Consider the following 18,206-nt stretch of genomic DNA (forward strand, 5'->3'; position numbering starts at 1 on the left):
AAAAGGACATCTCGTTCATGGAATGTAATGGAACTTGTGCACTATGAATTCATTGCAATCTGGAATTTTCCTTCCAAGAATTGAGAGATGACATTATAAGGGCACAAAATATGTATCTATTGAGCAAGTTCTAAGTTCAAGAGGCATACAAATATGCACCAATACACTCATAAGTCATTTATAGGTTGATAACGTCATAAGACCAGAACACCAAATATTCAGAAAGGTCATCAACCCATCCGTCTATATCTTGAGCTGACACAAAAGGCTTCAATCTATGCTTTTATGAGTTGTTACTCTAACTCTTTGATCACCTAAACATCCCCTTTAATCTTTTGACCACCTTAGAAGTTTTGATCTTAAAATGGATAATCATTTCTCAAACAGAAGTCGAAAAAAGTTTAGAATGAAAATGCATGCTGATATTATTTCTTCTCATTTCAACTTACCGAGGGTTGATGCAATGAGGAAAAGAATAAGGTAAAGCTAGCAAAAGTACTTTTTACTTTCTCCTTTTGGGCGTTCAGGAGTTGTTGCTTCTGTGAACATCAGTAGTTTTAGGTTCAGTAAAAGGCTTAACAGAAGCAGTTTACAAAATAACTGGTTATTTGGTATAGTGGCTATGAAAAGCACCCATTCCATGGTTGACAACAGAAATAGAATGGTATGCTGAATGCAAACTAGTCAACTATACAGAAGTTGAATAACTAAGCTAATCTACTTACAATAATTAAGTTCGTTGGTCGACATACACTTTTCATCCCCTTCACATGTTCATTTTAAATTTCCAGGACCTTGAGCAGCTTCAGAAACATTAAAGATATGAGGTTCTTTATTTTTATTATAATCAAAATAATAAGGTTAAATGTGTTTCCTTTGAATATCAAATAAATTAGAACTGTGCATGACAAAGAAACCAGTCCCTCTATGACAAAAAAATGAAAGCACGATACAGTGTTCAAGATCGGCAAATTTAACTCTCATTGTATATTCAGATATTGATTTCTTAAGTACTATAAATCAAACTTTCTTTTTGTTAAAAATATTAAAATTAGTTGAAAAAATCATAATCAAAGAAAACAGTCTGATTTCTCAAAAAAGTAATACTGCATTCTTTTTGGGGCGGAATGAATATAAATTATAAATATATGAATTTTACTAGCTATTCCGCTTTAAATTTGATGTACACCAAAATGCTTCCTGTACTCCAACTGCTTTCCAAAGTAGTCAAAGCAAATAAAAATAGATTGGAGATACCAGGTATAACAAGTACATCAAGAATACCTCTTCCGCTTTTTCTGAATCTTCTCTTCTCGCAGCCCAGCTCTCTACATCGTGCTGGCTGCTGAACAGCTCTGCTTGCAAGGTTACTGTTTCAAGGAACTAAAAAAGTTTATCTTGGGGCTGTGTTCCGCTCCTCATCATCGCACAGAACTCCTCATAATTGATCCTGCCGTCCTGTTTAAGTGAAAGAGTATAGATAAAATCTAGTATCATAACAGAGTTACAAATGTTAAAACATTGCATCAGAAAGTACTTACATGGTCTGTGTCCACCTCTACTATAATTTCCCTGATGGTGTCCTCATCGCCCATACCATACTCCTTCATAGCACTTTCCAGTTCGTCTTTTGTTATGAAGCTGAATCATATTAACAAAAATAAAGAGGTGAACTTCTCAAGGGGAGTGATCTGTGAAAACATAATGCCTGAGACAGATCCTACCAAATCCGTAGATTAAGGATTTCTTAAGCAGGATTAACTTGTTACTCATGAAGCATATCATCTAACTTGACCCTATTTAGTACTAGAAAAAGCCCTCCGACCTTAGGCATTGTGTGTCTAAGTGTACCAGATGACACTTAGGCAAGATGAAAGGTGCCTTGGAGATGGCAAGGCAGCCTTGAGTTTGGGCATATGCAAAGGCAAGGACAGGCGCATGTAATTAGCTAAGGCATGCACGCAGATCAGTGGGACGACATGGGTGTGGTATGTGCATTGTCATGTGCCAGACGTGTATGAGGCAAGGTCTATTGGTAAGGGTGTGGCATTGTCATCAACATGTGTTGAAGAAGTGCATCTAAGGGTGTGTCCTAGTGGTTAATAAAGTGGGTTGAGAACCAAGAGCTCTCAGGTTCAGATCCCAACGAGACAAAAACACTAGGTGATTTCTTTTCATCTGTCTAAGCCTTGGTGGACAAAGTTACCTGGTACTTGTTCCTGGTGGACAAAGCAGTTGTGCTGTGTGCAAGGCACATTTGACCGTTGTGCTAAAAGGCTGAAGGCTATTCTGTTCATGGGATGTAGCTTCAGATCATGTCCTAGTGTTTTACTTGTTTTGTGCAGTCTTGGCATGTGCCAGGCACACCTCTGGCCCTTCTAACTACCACTGGCAGACCCGTATGTGTTGTTATTGGGTAAGGCAGATTATGTTGTAAGTCGTGCAACTCGAGATCCTTCATATATTCTAAGAGAGTGATAAAAGGTGGGGTGATTATACCTATAATTCTGTGTGCGCTTTGTTTACTAAGTTCTGAAAATAATCCTAAGTCCCAGCTAACAAAAGAGAGAAGTGTAAGGATGAGTTGTTGTGTATGCTGAATGTCGTGCACTGGTGATTGCAAAAAATTGACCCTGTAACAACTGGTATCAAAGCGAGAGTTCGTGCTTTGGTCTATGCTGGAAGGAAACCCAAATGCAGAACTACGCGAACGATTGTCAAAGTTGGAGACACTCGTTGGTGTGACTGATGATGCGTGGATATGGTGGACATAGTAACCCAAATCCATCGTTTGAGGGGAGATCTAGAATGGTTTCATGAGACTGTTTCTGGACAAACGAGGGATGTTCAACAATCCTGTGAGGCTGTTGATGTTCAGATTGAAAATTTTAAGAAAGAGAACGAAAATCTTAACCTTGAACTTGTCGTTCTTCGAAGGGCTATGGCTACTACTGGCCGTGGAAGTAATGAATGTTCAAAGGTTAAGATCCCACAACCTAAAGCATTTGGGAGCGCGTAGTGCTAAAGAATTGGAAAACTTCTTGTGAGATATGGAACAATATTTCTACTGCTGGGGTTCTTGAAATGACAAATAAAATCACCACGGCATAATACATAAATAAGCCCTTTAACTTGGTTTCAGCTGGCTTCTATGCCCTGCAACATTGAGTGTGCACAACTAGACACTTAAACAGTTAAACTTGTATAAAATTGAACAAGTAGACACAGACGTCCTACATGCCATAATACACGCCACATAGGACACAAAATTGCCATGTAGGACGAATGTGTCTATTTGTTCAATTTTACACAAGTTTAAGTACCTACTTGTGCACACTCAAAGTTGGAGGGCATAGGTGTCAACTGAAGCCAAGTTAAAGGGCATATATATTTATTATGTCAAATCACCACCATGTATCTTTCTGGTGATGCGAAATTGTGTTGGAGAACTCGGAATGCAGATGATGAAAGTGTTGGTAGGCCCAAAATTGATACTTGGGTAAAGATGCATAAGGAGATGAGAGACTAATTCTTGCAATGCATAGTGGATTGCTAGGGATAGTTTGAAATGCCTAAGGCAGTGGGTTTAGTTCGCGACTATATCAAGGAATTTTCTTCTTTGATGTTGTACATTCAGAACATGTCGGATGAGGATAAATTGCACAACTTTATTTCTAGGATGCAGGCATGGTGCGGAATGAACTAAGGAGGCACAAGGTCAAACGACCTCCCAGGCTCGATTGTTGTGGCGGGTACCTTGGTTGATTATCGTACTACCTGTAGATCTGAAGCGTCCCATCCTGTTTTTTTTTTTGGAGCTTTTGATGGATGAATAATTCCAGTATCCAGTAAATTGTTCAATTTCCGCAGTTCAGCCAACTCTTTTGGAGCAATGCAATAAGGTGGTTGTGCAGGGGGCATTGAACCATACAACAACTCTATCTTGTGATCAGTTGTCCTCCGCGGTGGCAAGTTCTTAGGCAATTTAGGCGGCATCACATCGGCAAATTCACTTAACACTTGCGCAACACACCCCCGCACTTCAACTATGACATCATGTTTAATCTCGATTCTCGACCAAGGCAGCAAGGGAAGTCTCACCTACCCTTTCCCAACCTTTTTCAATAGTCATGGAAGAAATGATAGTACCTTTCTCTTTCTTTTTCTCTTCCCCATATGGATTGTTAACATTAATTAAAACTAGGTGCCATTTCATGCATAGTCATTAAACCATCAAACTGAGGCATTGGAACAAACCAATTTTTCCACACGAATCAATCCCAAGGATCACCTTAAAGTCCTCTAATGGGATCACCATCAATTAGCCTTCCCATTCCAATTTCAAATAGAAATAAGAATATTATAAGACATACCCACAATGGCTTGGACTTGGGCATTCACGGTTTTGATGTATGACAAACAATACTCACAGTCAACCCATACTTATGCACAAGTTTGGCAGAAACAAAGGTGTGCATGGCTCCAGTAACAATCAGGTCACTATACTCTTGTCCCCAATCTTCATTTCAATATGGATAAGTAAAGAATGAGGATTATGGCATCACCTGTAGCATTCAAAAATGTCATCATACCCACCAATTATAAAAGGATTCACTAGGGCAGCAACTTCACTCCCTTCACCATCCCGGGTCTTATCTGAAGCAAGCGTAGCATCCACACGACGTCTATTTGGATAATTCATAGCAACATTCGGATGCCGAGTCTCGGGTTAGGGTTGGGCTTCGGGACCCAACTCTGGGTCGGGTCTCAGGTCAGGGTCAAATATCGAGTCAGAGGTCAGTAATATGTAGATGACACCCAAGAACCATATGTAGGGAAACGTCACCATCAATTCATCATAATGAAAACACTCAATAAAAACAAGGCTAAAATCTAATTTTCATTAGCCTCCAACCAAAGTTATCCTAGCTGATCCATATTGGCAAGCTTTAGTATAAGCTACACTTAGCTAAAAGCTTGAAACACTGAAATTATGATCGCTTTTGTGGACTTACCCGCTATGGTCTGTGTCAAAATACTGAAAAGCTTTGAATAGATCGTCATCCCTTTCAAGCCGATGTCTATGCATTGTTGCAGTAACAAACTCAATGTAGTCAATCGTTCCATTTCCATCCACATCAGCCTGAAATATAGAACCATAAACAGGAAACATAGGACTAAGAAATCTTACAGGAAGACCAATAAACAGATAAATTCAGTCAAATGAATCATACTTACAGCTTCCATAAGTTGCTTAACTTCAGCCTCTGAAAGCTTTGATCCAAGGCGGGCCAATCCCGATTTTAGTTCTTCGTAAGTGATTGTCCCACTATTGTCTGTATCCATGTTTGCAAACATAGCTTTCAAACCTTTAATTTCTTCTTCAGATAAATTTTCTGCAATGACCTGGGATACCAATTAATAAAATATCAGGGGGTTGAAATTTGACAACCTTCAGGGAAAATGGAAGAAACAATGATGAATGTCAACGAGACATTCTATGTAATGACAACCTATAGACAATAACCACTTGTCATGTAGAAATAATAGCTACAATGTTAGATTCTACCTTCAGTGCTAGTTTCTTGAGCTTGTTCATTGCCCTGAACTGCTTCATTCTGGACAGCACTGCACTATCTATTGGCTTGTCTGATGCTTCTCCACTTTGAAGCCATGGATGTTCTGTAGAAGCAAGCACAAAGAGTATTAAGAAAAGGCGCATAATTTAATTCCAGCATACTAAACAAGCTCCAAGCAAATGAAGCCCCCAACTCCCAAATCATATATCAAAAAGACTAAGAAACCTGAGAAACAAGTCAAAATGGAAAAGACTAAGCAGTCATCAAAAGAGCAAGAAATGCTCACTAACGCATCAAAACATTGAACAAAGTTTAAGACATCCTAGTGTACTTTTCTCCACATTTTGAAACTTCGATTCATCAAAAAGAATCTGAAGGAACAAGTATTTGGGCTACTTGTGATGCAACAGAAGCTTAAAGTTCTTAAAGTAACTGAAAATCCAATAGACGAATCGATCAAATATGGCCTTTGTATTAGATGCAGCCAACCAAAGATCAAACAACAAGTTTTCTTTGGACATTACTTGATAAGTTGAGGTAATATTTTGTCTCTAATTCTTCTCTCACTTTTATTCATAAGAAAGACATCGACAAACAACAAAACTAGCACCTTCGACTGGTGGCAAAACTACCTCTTGCACTTTCTTGTCATCATCATATGTGATGCAACAGAAGTTTAAAGTTCTTAAAGTAACTGAAAATCTAAATAGAGGAAACGATCAAATATGGCCTTTGTATTAGATGCAGCCAACCAAAGATCAAACAACAAGCTTTCTTTGGACATTACTTGATAAATTGAGGTAATATTTTGTCTCTAATTCTTCTTTCACTTTTATTCATAAGAAAGACGTTGACAAACAACAAAACTATCACCTTTGACTGGTGGCAAAACAACCTCTTGCACTTTCTTGTCATCATCATATGTGATGCAACAGAAGCTTAAAGTTCTTAAAGTAACTGAAAATCCAACGGAGGAATCGATCAAATATGGCCTTTGTATTAGATGCAGCCAACCAAAGATCAAACAACAAACTTTCTTTGGACGTTGCTTGATAAATGGAGGGAATATTTTGTCTCTAATTCTTCTTTCACTTTTATTCATAAGATATAAGTCAATAAACAACAAAACTATCACCTTCTACTGGTAGCAAAACAACCTCTTGCACTTTCTTGTCATCATCATATGTGATGCAACAGAAGCTTAAAGTTCTTAAAGTAACTGAAAATCCAACGGAGGAATCGATCAAATATGGCCTTTGTATTAGATGCAGCCAACCAAAGATCAAACAACAAACTTTCTTTGGACGTTGCTTGATAAATGGAGGTAATATTTTGTCTCTAATTCTTCTTTCACTTTTATTCATAAGATATAAGTCAATAAACAACAAAACTATCACCTTCTACTGGTAGCAAAACAACCTCTTGCACTCTCTTTTCATCATCATATTGGTCACATAGATGTTAAACTCTTCACTCTTTGTAGAAACTTCCATTGAAAGAAATCAACATGAAACTAGAGCGGTTCAGACAAAGACTATTTTCTTGATAAATATTAAGCATCAATTACTTAAACCTCTTGAGGAAACTGGAACACCAACTATACAACTCTAAGCTTAAGAAAGGTGTACATTGCCTTTTTCACTTAACTTTAATCTAAACAGTAACTCTCTCAAACACATTGAGTAATGAATATTTTCCTCCCTTACTTTGCTCCCAATATTATAATCATATCATGAATAAATATTGTCTGCCTGTCAGCAACAATTGGTTTAAATATCAAATAAATTCTTAAATTCTTTGTAAACTCTGCTTCAATATCAAACTAGTCAGGTCGATGACATGAATCATTTATATATTCTGCTCTTTAAATTAGTTCCTAATATTTGAAAGTTGGAAACTCTGTATCTTGCTATAAGTTTTGGTAAATGAAGAAACATTTACGAAAGGACGTTCCGACGTATTTGTTCATTTAAAAAATATTTTTTTGTGTAAACATAATCTGGCAAAAAGAAAACATTGTTAACTAATAATTGATATCACAATAAATTAATCTCATCAACAAACAACGGATCAGCGTTGATATTTATGAAATATTTTATTTTAAGTTTCAGTTCAAGATGAATTAAAAAGAGACAGTGTTGATGATTTGTTTGGAAACTTTAGAGCATACTTTATTATTTAACTCTATAAACAAGTAGAACGACTGTAGTGCCCCGGAAAATCTCATTAGCTTTAAATGAATCTTATTCTTTGAGTGGCACCATTTAAGGAGATCACCAGTCCATTCCCAAACAAATGTGGGACTTTTACCCATCGTAACCGCTAAAATACGTCATCTAAAGTTCAAACTCATCTAATGTCAAAAGTCGACCCTGTAGCTCCTCATTAAATTATAAACTCCATTTTCCTAATTTGTATAATGCACACGCTTACATATATGTATATCTCCTTTAAATAAGAATTTTACAATTAAGAAATAACCCAAAATTCAATTGCAAGGAATTTGTGATAATTAAAGAATCATTCAAATATTAAGATTCATTTAAAGCTAACGAGATTTTTCGAGATGCTAGAACAAAGGAAGATGGTTTCAAAGGAAAATGGCTCTCTAACATTTGCTATCTTTGTGATTTTCAGCGTGTGAATAAGAAAAGGACTAACATTTATTTACATATATTTATCCTTTTATATTCTAAAGAGCTTGCTTTCTTTGTATAGTTTATTATTTCTATGCTCTTGAAAAATAAAATATATCCCAAAATGGTCGATAATAAAAATTCCGCAGGGTATTTAATATTGTATTTAAGATGCCTCAAATACGAAAAAACATATACCACTCAAGACATTTCTTGTACGTTCCTTTACACCTAATGTTAGAGAATAAACCTTGAAGTATTAATTCTAAAACTTTTGTTTATGTCGTATTAAGACCATAATATATTCTTTTTTTTTCTTTGGCCTCAAAGTGTCCATTCGCGTTGTCCCTTTGATGGACTGTCCAAATAGAAGATATGTTTTTTCCAAAAAACGAAAAAGATAACTATGAGATGATTAGGCATGTACTTTACAAGTTAGCTGAACTTTCAGCAGGTTTCTACATATCATCCAAATAGGACAGCCTTAGGCATGAAAATTTAAGGAGAAGTTTAAGGATGGTTTGGTTTGCAATAGTGGAGGAAATTAAGTGAATAAACTTTTATTACACTTTCATCTGGGAGTTGATATTATATGATCAGTCCCATGTTTAGTTCTCCAGCCTAGGATAGTCTGAAAATCTGTAAGTAACCTTCCCTCTCTGTTACATAATGTATATATATGCATCTTTGTATAGTATATATAGCACAATCATAGGTAGAGATATTTAGGGATTTTATGATTTTATTTCCTTAGATAGATTTACTTGTACACCTACAAATCGCTCACTCTTGGAATAATACGATAAGCAGATTTGCTTCCCTGTGTCTGTATCAGAGCAATGCTGATTAATTCTGGCCATACCATCCCTATGACTTCGGGACAGTCGCTGTGCCTATTCTCCAGTGGTTTTCTTTATGTCTGGATTGCAACATCTTCTTCCTCATGAGTGTGGTGTGAAAACTAGTACCACCACGAGACTTGAGAATTTCTGGCACCCAAGAAACTCCACCAACATCTGGTTCACCACGCGCTGGCGACAGTTGAGTCTCCGGCAGCGAGTTATTCCACGCACCGAGCGCATGAAGAATTTTCAGGCAACTTTGAATTCGTGTTTGGTTTTGTAGGAGTAATATGGTAATTCTGACCTAAGCCCACTGTTTTCCAGCAATTTTTGACAACTAGATTCACAGATTGCAACATTTTCTCTGGTTGACAGTGTTTCCGGTGACTGGTTTACCTTTCACAATGACCGCTGTCTCTTTTTCTTTGTTCTTCTAGCATCTTCAGGTGTTTGGTGTATTGCTTCATTTCACGTGAATTATTTTGGTTTGATATTGCCTTGTTGTTCAGGCTATTTGGCACTTACAGATTTTCTTTGCCGTTGTTACTTCGGCTATATTCAATTCCATATTTGATTTCGAGGATCAAATTGTTGAGACCTCGTGCTTGGTTTGGAAAGTTTAGCGATGTAGTTCAGGAATTTGGATTGATAAAGAGCAAGTGTGATCACTTAGTCTTCTACAGGCAGTCAACGGTTGGTTCTTCTAGTTGTTTATGTTGACGATATTGTTATCACAGGAGATGACTGTGCAGGAATTTCTTCTCTCAAGAAACTTCTACATGCCAAGTTTCACACCAAAGACTTGGGGCAAATGAAATGTTTCTTGGCCGTAGAAGCCCAAGAAGCAAGAAAGGGATTCTCTTGTCCCAAAGGAAGTATGTACTTGACCTACTGCTCAAACTGGAAAGTTGGGAGCCAAGCCATGTGGCACAGCAATGGTTCCTAATGTACACCTTACTAAAGATGATGGTGGCACACCAATGGTTCCTAATGTACACCTACTTGATTTTCAATGTACTTTTTGTCCTGTGGTAAAGCCTGCAACTGTTCGACTCGTTCTTGCAATTGCAACACAACAAAGCTGGCCCTCGTCAACTTGATATCGATAATGCCTTCCTGCAAGGTTGTCTCGATGAGGAAGTCTATATGCACCAACCACCTGGTTTCGAAGCTTCTACACATCTGGGCATGTTTGCAAGCTGCACAAGCTATATATGGCCTCAAACATGCTCCCAAGGCCTAGGCCTGGTACACTGAACTCAAAAATTACTTGGTTAATTTGATCTGATTCTTCATTATTCATCCAGCATAATTTTGAGTTTACTATTTATGACTCAATATGCATGTAAAATACTATGGATACATCACTCTTTTAGTTGAGGTTGGTTTGAAGCCCTTGTCGATGTGATAATCAGATTGTTCTGCACATTGCCTCAAACCCATTGTATCATGAGCATATGAAACATACTGAGGTTAATTATCACTTTTTCCGTGAGAAGATTCATGAGAACATGATTTCTACTGGCTATGTGAAGACAGGAGAGAAATTGGGTGATATACTCACGAAGGCTTTAAATGGAATGCGAGTGGTATATTTTTGTAACAAGTTGGGCATGATTAATATTTATACTCCAACTTGATGGGGAGTGTTACATAATGTATATAGATGCTTCTTCATATAGTATACCTAGCACAATCATAGGTAGAGTTATTTAGGGATTTTATTTCCTTAGATAGATTTACTTGTACACCTACAAATAGCTCACTCTTGGAATAATACATTAAGCAACTTTGCTCTCTTGTGTCTATTTTACACTCTCAAAGTAAGAGGATTAGTAACCCTAAGAGGTAAGGAGATGGTGGAAATGGACCAAAATAGTGATGGTTGCTGTTGAAAAGAAAATCCAAAGAGGCTGGATTAGGGATAGAAACATCCAATGCCTTGCACCTCTTCCATCACCCATTAATATTTTTATTTCTTTAGTTTTTAAGTTTGGATTCCAAGGCATTTTTGTCTACTATCATAAAAATTGCCTTATTAATTGCATTTGATTGTAGTTCTGCGTCTTCATTATTAATAGATTGTTATCCATTGTTTTGTAAATAAAAAGTAAAGTATTGTCTACAGAATGTCACATACTTAATCCCCTCAATAGTGCTCCTCTGGCAATATATAACATACACTCATGCTATGGACCAAAATACCCACGATTGCTCTCCATGCCTATATAAAACCACATTGTGGCGATTAAATATTATATAAAATGAGAAGATCATGGTGTAGCCTATGATTACACAAAAAGAAAGAGAGAGAGAGATACCAAGAACTTCTGCTGATGTGATTCTGCTTTTCGCATCCTGTGTTAGCATTTTCCGAACAAGATCCTTGGCACTATTTGATATGGATGGCCACGGATCACTATGAAAGTCAATTTCTCCTTGTAGTATAGCATGGAATATTCCCTTTTCAGTTTCTGAAAAGATTTGGCAAGACATGTTAAAAGAGAACGCAGAAAATAACCTCCAGTACAGTATCTTTATGTTATTGTCTCTGTCCTTACCATCCCAAAATGGAGGTACACCACTAAGCAGAATATACAAAATAACACCTGCACTCCATACATCCGCTTCCTTTCCATAACTGCGCCTCAATACTTCAGGAGCTACATAGTATGCACTACCAACTATATCGCGGTACACCTTACCTGAAATCAATAAATAAAACATGAATTTAAATCTGTAGATCCTAAAAAACAGGGTGCAGGAAACAAGGATAGATTAAGTCAATACCACTAATTCAGGTTTCCACATGAAGATCAAACTCATCCAAGGATAACTTGGTGAGTTGACATCATGAAATGTTGTAGTAAATTTTGTTCTAGCTATGTGTTGGACAAATTTTATTTAAAGAAAAAAGGCTGCTACTGTGCCATTGATTTCCATAAACGAGTCTTCCATCAGCTTCTTCACAGCTTAAAAGTGAAGCCTCTATTCCCGTTTTCCCTCAAAATACATAACCGCTACAAAGATGCCTTAATTCTAGAAGAAGAAACTTTTCATATTTCACAGCATAGGTGTCTTGCTCACACCATTGAATCATCTGATTAGGGTGTTACAAAATGTTCAGTGAAATATTATTTTGCAGTATATGATATTGGGCAAGTGTTCTATCCTAAGCACTTGGGGATTTAGTAACATAACTATTGTTTAACCTGGCAGGTGAAACATGAGTTATGAAATACATTCAGATTAACGCATCCAAGGGTGTGGCATAGTGGTCAATGAAGTGGGTTGAGAACCATGAGGTTTCAGGTTCAGATTTCTTCTCATGTGTTCTAGCCTTGGTGGACAGAGTTACCTGGTTTTTTAAAAATGCATTCAGATTACACAGAATTACCTGGTTTTTAAAAAATGCATTCAGATTATCTGGTACTCTCAGTCAAATTTCTCATGAAATACTACCTAAAAGCCTCACCTGTCAAAATTTTGTGTTTAGAAAAATTTCACAGATCCTACTGTTAGTGTCCTAGATCAAAAATAAGCTTGTTGATATACATTGACAGAAAAAACCTAGTAGCAATGAAGGCTAAGAAGTATGTGAAAAGACACCTAATCCAAGTTAGTGATAGAGAAACACAATGGATTCATTAACAATAATAACTAAAGAGTTTAAGTTCTTTGCACTTGCATTGTAGAAACATTTATTTTTTTGGACAATCCAATCACTTATAAGACAATGATAGGTAAATCTTTGTGATAAGCATTAACTGATAATCTGATAAAAGTAGTAACTAAGCTACTATCATTGGCTAAAACTAGACTGATAGTGAAAATAATCTTTATACTATCAATGTATATAACTTAATCTTCAATTAAAACGGTGAGTGTCAAGAATCTCACCTTCTTCAATGAAAACAGAAAGCCCAAAATCAGTAGCCTTGATCATTGTATGTTCATCCTTACTAGTCAATAAGAAATTCTCTGGTTTGAGATCTCTATGCATAACACCCATAAAATGACAAATATAGACCACATTCACTATCTGTCTGATAATATCAGCAGCATCTTTTTCAGAGTAATATCCCCTGGCAATAATTCTATCAAACAATTCCCCTCCAGCACAAAGTTCCATCACAAGGTGCACCGAATACTGGTCTTCATAAGCACCTTTGAATTCGACAATATTTGGTTGTCCACTCAAATGCTGCATCATTTGAATCTCCCTCTTAATATCCTCTCTGTCTTTCCTATTCACAAGCTTCCTCTTCAATATAGACTTGCAAGCATAATTCCGCCTAGTAGAATTCTCAGTACAAAGATAAATCACTCCATATTGACCCCTACCCAATTCTCTCCCAAGTGTGTAATGTGCTTTAATGTTTTCATATGGCTTACCCAAAATAGGATCTTGTTCTATTCTTTGTATTACTGGAACATTTGGTTGAGTACTTTTTACAGTAACTTGGTGTGCATGTCTTTGTTGTTGTTGTTGTGGATGTTGGGGCATATAAGGCCTCTCTTGGGTTGGTCTTGGATGATAATAAACTGGATGTTTGTAATGTTGATATGATGCAGGAGTGTTCCCTCTTCTTGTTCTTGGCCTATTACCTTTACCATCTCGCTCTATATATTTGTTTTTGCTGAAACAACCACCCATTTCTACAAAGATTGAATTTTTTTGTATTGAATTCCTTTTTATAACAATATTGAATGCATATTCAAATTGAATGGAAAGAATAATAAATTTGGGATTTTCTTGATGTTTACGAGAAACAATGAAAATTTGACTATATCAATATTTTCGGATCACATCAATAATAATCAAGATTTTGTATTGTAAGAAAGATCCAAAAAATGAGATATTGAGTAGAAAAACTGAAAAAGGGAGAATGCCAAGGGGATTAAACTCTGTTTATTGTTTGCATTGCATATTGTGTCTCAATGTTTTTCCTCATTCAACTTTCTTTTTTCATGCATCCCTTGTTTTCCTCTAACAGCTTTTTTCAAACTAGCGTAAATAACGCAGTATCTCTTGCTTGCTTGTCCATAGGCATAGGCCATAAGCATAATAACATGGATCATCCATCTATTTTAATAACATGAATATAAATGTTGATAACCAAACTATTCTTCAAATATTTAATGACTTTTATACCTTTCAAGATATAATTTCATATTGGATAAAGTTATCATTTAAAACGTGTACTAATATTGATTTGCATGGACATAGATTCTAATCACAATCAAATCTAATTGGACTTTAATATACAATTTTGACTTTAATATGAATAGAGTTGGATAAACATTAAGAGTCTGACATTAAAATACATTTTTTAATGTGACGCACCCCCACTTAGGGATGCAACTGCAACTATGGTCATACTTGATCCTGAGTCGACCCTTGTTGGATAAACACGCTATCAGCCTAATAAGCAATACCAGCCATGAAATCAAGAAAACAATTAATATATCTTAGACTTAAAAATAAGCCATCGACGGCAAGTCCCCTGTCAACATAACCTGCAATAAACTCAGTTAATCCCAACAATTCATATTGGACAGAAACTAAATAGGCCGTTGATATCACCATGATATCTATAATCATGTAACTCAGTTAATCCCAACAATTGTGTGCGCGCGCGTACGTGTGTGTGCGTGGACAAAAATTCATCATTATTAAAGAGAAAATGATTTAAAACCCCCTTAGTCTATACCCGAAATCCCAACTACACACTCCAACGTTAAGGGTGTCCTATCACCCCTTGAACATTTTAAAAGTAAAATATATATCCCCTTAAAAAGTCATACCCAGATTTATGTTAAGCAGTGATATACACTCGCCTGCCACATAATATTATATTATTTTTTTAATAAAAAAGTTATTATTTTTTGTCTTTATTTTATTACTAGTTTCTGGGCATGCGTCTTGCTCGTGTAACCCAATTTTATTGACCAATTTTTTTTTAAAATTACATAAATATTAGTATTAAGAAACATGTTTGAGTTATAAATTTTATACTAAAGAAGAAGCGCAAATTCTTAAAGTGATATCTTAATCCTACTTGGCGAACTCTCTAAAAGGAAGAAATCCTTGGTTTTCTTACTTTGATTTCTAATTTCGCATTTAATTAGCAAAATTACTGGACCTTGTTTCTTTTGCTATAATGTACAATCTCTTTGGGAAAAAGGACAAATATACCCCCGAACTTTCGTAAATGGTATGTGTATACCCTTCGTTATACTTTCAGGATATCAGTGTCCTTGCCGCCTAAATTTTGGAGCATATATACCCTTGACCCTAACGGTGGTACACATGTCTCAATCTTAACAGCCGACCCGAAATTTATTAAATTTTTACCCAAAAATTAAACTCCACCCGATTAAGTAAAGAAATCCACCCAATTACTAACTAACCCACATCCAAATTCCTTCACCTTTCCCTCTTCCTCAGCAATCTCAAAGGCTCCTCCTCTAACCTCTAAATCACTTGGATGTCAAAAATCCAAATTGCTACTAATGTTGCTCACGTTCTGGATAATATACTCAACACTATTGGTTTGGAGATCGATCAAGTTCACAAGTATGTAAAGAGCAATTAAATCATTGTCACATAACTTTCCTTTAACACAAAAATTTGCCACTTCGAAGCGGCGGTGCTTTGCAGTGAAAGCGAGAGCAAAATTGTGACAAATGGCGGTGAGATCCACGAGGAGGCATCAACAAATTCATAACCGAATCGTAATTGATCGTCGATGAAATTACAGTAAAATCTCCTTTATACTTTGGGTGGTATTTTGTTCTTCACCTAGGCCTCTCTTTAAACTCGTCATCAACTATTCCTCCAGCTCTACTCAAGCCAACAACGTCATATGCCTTATCAATTTCACCCCGATTATCCACGCGCCACTGCCGTCAAAGTCAATGTCTTCGACCAAGATCAAGTCAAACCCCTCTTCGTCATAGAATTGGCTTTTCAATTGCCGGTTAACATCCTCGTCAATACCGCCGGCCTACTGACGAAAAATACCCGTCAATCTTAACACAAACTTGAAGAATTTCAACAAAACTTTTGCTGTGAATGTGCTTGGGGCTTTCGTATGCTGCAAAGAAAGAGCTAAGAGAATCAAACGCGGCGAAGGGGGGAGGATTATATGCTTGTCGTCGATGGCGGTAGCATTGATTCCTGAGTTCAAGCCGCACACGACGTCAGAGTCGGCCCTTTGAAGCAATGGTGAAAATAGGCCAAGAACTGAAAGAGATGTTTACCAAATTTGCTTAAGATAAATGGGTCATGGGTGGGTTTTTTAATTTATGGACAAAAATTAAAATAAATTTAGGCAAATCGTTTAGATGAAGCCGCGTGCCCCTCTATTAACCTTAAGGGTATGCACAACCTAAAAAATTAACGGTAAGGGTATGAATAGCCCTAAAGTATAACGAAGGGTATACACATACCATTTACGTAGTTCGGGGGTATATTTGTCCTTTTTCCCATCTCTTCTTTACCTATTGATTTGGTAAAAATAACATTTTTATATACCAACACTCAAGCAGAAAGGAGTAGAGAAATAGAAACATATGTTTATATTACCTCCCAACCAACTAAAAATACCTTTGGTGTAATTCTTTTTTTTAGTGTCATGTATATTTTTTTTTTGTAAATTTGATTAAGACCTATAAAAGGAGAATTATAATGTGTAACTCTACCTAAGGCAGCAAAATATAATAATACTAGACAATATAGGGAGACAAATGGTGATGGAAAGTATAAAGTTGAGAGCCTTATTTTAATCTCTTCAATTGTGTTTCACAAGGGTGAAAGACTACCCTTTCATAGGATATTCGAACCATCCTTTTACAACATTTGAAAAATACGTTAGAATAATATTTAATTAATGTAATAAATAGATACATTACGTTAGGAATAGATCAAGTGAAACATACACCATTAATTGGATTTGTAACACTTCCCCTTGGATGTTTATAGATAATGTGCCTCATTAAAACCTTACTAGGAAAAACCTAGTGGGAAAAAGCCTAGTGAAGGAAAAAGAGTACACACATCTTGTAATACGCCTTGAGTGTTGCCTCATTAAAAACCTTACCAGAAAACCCAATGGGACAAAACCTTGGCTAAGGGAAAAAGAGTACAACACATATTTACTCCCCCTGATGAAGAACTTATTTGATATCTAGGAGACGACGCATTCCAATCTTATATCTTAGCTTCTCAAATGTTGACGTTGACAATGCCTTAGTGAACAAATCTGCAAGATTATCACTCGAACAAATCTGTTGAACATTTATCTCACCATTTTGTTGAAGATCATGTGTGAAAAAGAACTTAGGTTAAATATGCTTTGTTCGGTTTCCTTTGATATATCCTCCCTTTAATTGAGTTATGCAAGCAACATTATCTTCATACAATATTGTTGGAATCTTTGTTTGCACAGAAATACCGCATAATTGCAAAATGTGTTGAGTCATTGATCTTAACCATACACATTCACGACTAGTTTCATGAATGGCTATGATCTCTGCATGATTTGAAGAAGTAGCAACTATTGTTTCCTTTATCGAACGCCATGATATAGTTGTACCTCCATATGTGAATAAATAGTCTGTTTAAGATTTAGCTTTATGTGGGTCAGACAAATATCCCGCATCTGCATAACCGATCAATTCTGACTTGGATGCATTAGAATACAACAACCCCATATCAATTGTTCCTTGAAGATATCTGAATATATGCTTAATACCTTTCCACTGTCTTCTTGTTGGAGATGAGCTGAATCTCGCCAATAAACTTACTACGAAGCAAATATCTGGTCGGGTATTGTTGGCAAGGTACATTAGTGCCCCGATAGCACTGAGATATGGTGTTTCATCACCAAGAATCTCTTCATCCTTTTCTTGAGGTCGGAATGGATCTTTATTTATATCAAGAGATCTCACAACCATCGGGGTACTCAATGGGTGTGATTTATCCATGTAAAATCGCTTCAAAACCTTATCAGTATATGTAGATTGATGGATAAATATTTCATTTGTCAAATGTTCAATCTGAAGGCCAAGACAAAATTTTGTCTTTCCAAGATCTTTCATTTCAAATTCTTTCTTCAAACACTCAACAACTTTTGAAAGCTCTT

The 18,206-nt window shown here is 36.4% G+C and overlaps 1 protein-coding gene across 2 annotated transcripts; it reads right to left on the reverse strand.

The window, feature by feature from the left end:
* Window positions 1-117: 117 nt before the first annotated feature.
* Window positions 118-14,139, reverse strand: LOC102580083 (calcium-dependent protein kinase 2-like). Of its 2 annotated transcripts, XR_001473867.1 has the most exons (9): window positions 12,958-14,139; window positions 11,619-11,762; window positions 11,379-11,531; window positions 5,570-5,682; window positions 5,239-5,406; window positions 5,016-5,143; window positions 1,542-1,641; window positions 1,285-1,458; window positions 118-803 (listed from the first exon to the last, which is right to left on the reverse strand). XR_001473867.1 is itself a non-coding variant. In XM_006350419.2 (8 exons), the coding sequence occupies exons 1-8, from the start codon at window positions 13,712-13,714 to the stop codon at window positions 1,384-1,386; spliced, it is 1,638 nt and encodes a 545-aa protein (XP_006350481.1). In that variant the 5' UTR covers window positions 13,715-14,139; the 3' UTR covers window positions 1,112-1,383. The 2 variants fall into 2 exon arrangements, 1 of the variants encoding a protein (XP_006350481.1); XM_006350419.2 differs by lacking the exon at window positions 118-803 and having other exon boundaries at window positions 1,112-1,458.
* Window positions 14,140-18,206: the final 4,067 nt, after the last annotated feature.

The sequence above is a fragment of the Solanum tuberosum genome, unplaced genomic scaffold (genome assembly GCF_000226075.1).
Source record: "Solanum tuberosum cultivar DM 1-3 516 R44 unplaced genomic scaffold, SolTub_3.0 scf00122, whole genome shotgun sequence".
Taxonomy (NCBI): domain Eukaryota; kingdom Viridiplantae; phylum Streptophyta; class Magnoliopsida; order Solanales; family Solanaceae; genus Solanum; species Solanum tuberosum.

Bases quoted from the DNA above. Each gene is read 5' to 3' on its own strand.
- LOC102580083 (XM_006350419.2), bottom strand. From the start codon at position 13,714: ATGGGTGGTTGTTTCAGCAAAAACAAATATATAGAGCGAGATGGTAAA. The intron at 11,532-11,618 runs GTAAGGACAGAG...AAATCTTTTCAG, and splicing joins TGTACCTCCATTTTGGGATG to AAACTGAAAAGGGAATATTC. The intron at 5,407-5,569 runs GTAGAATCTAAC...TTGGTATCCCAG, and splicing joins TCAAGAAACTAGCACTGAAG to GTCATTGCAGAAAATTTATC.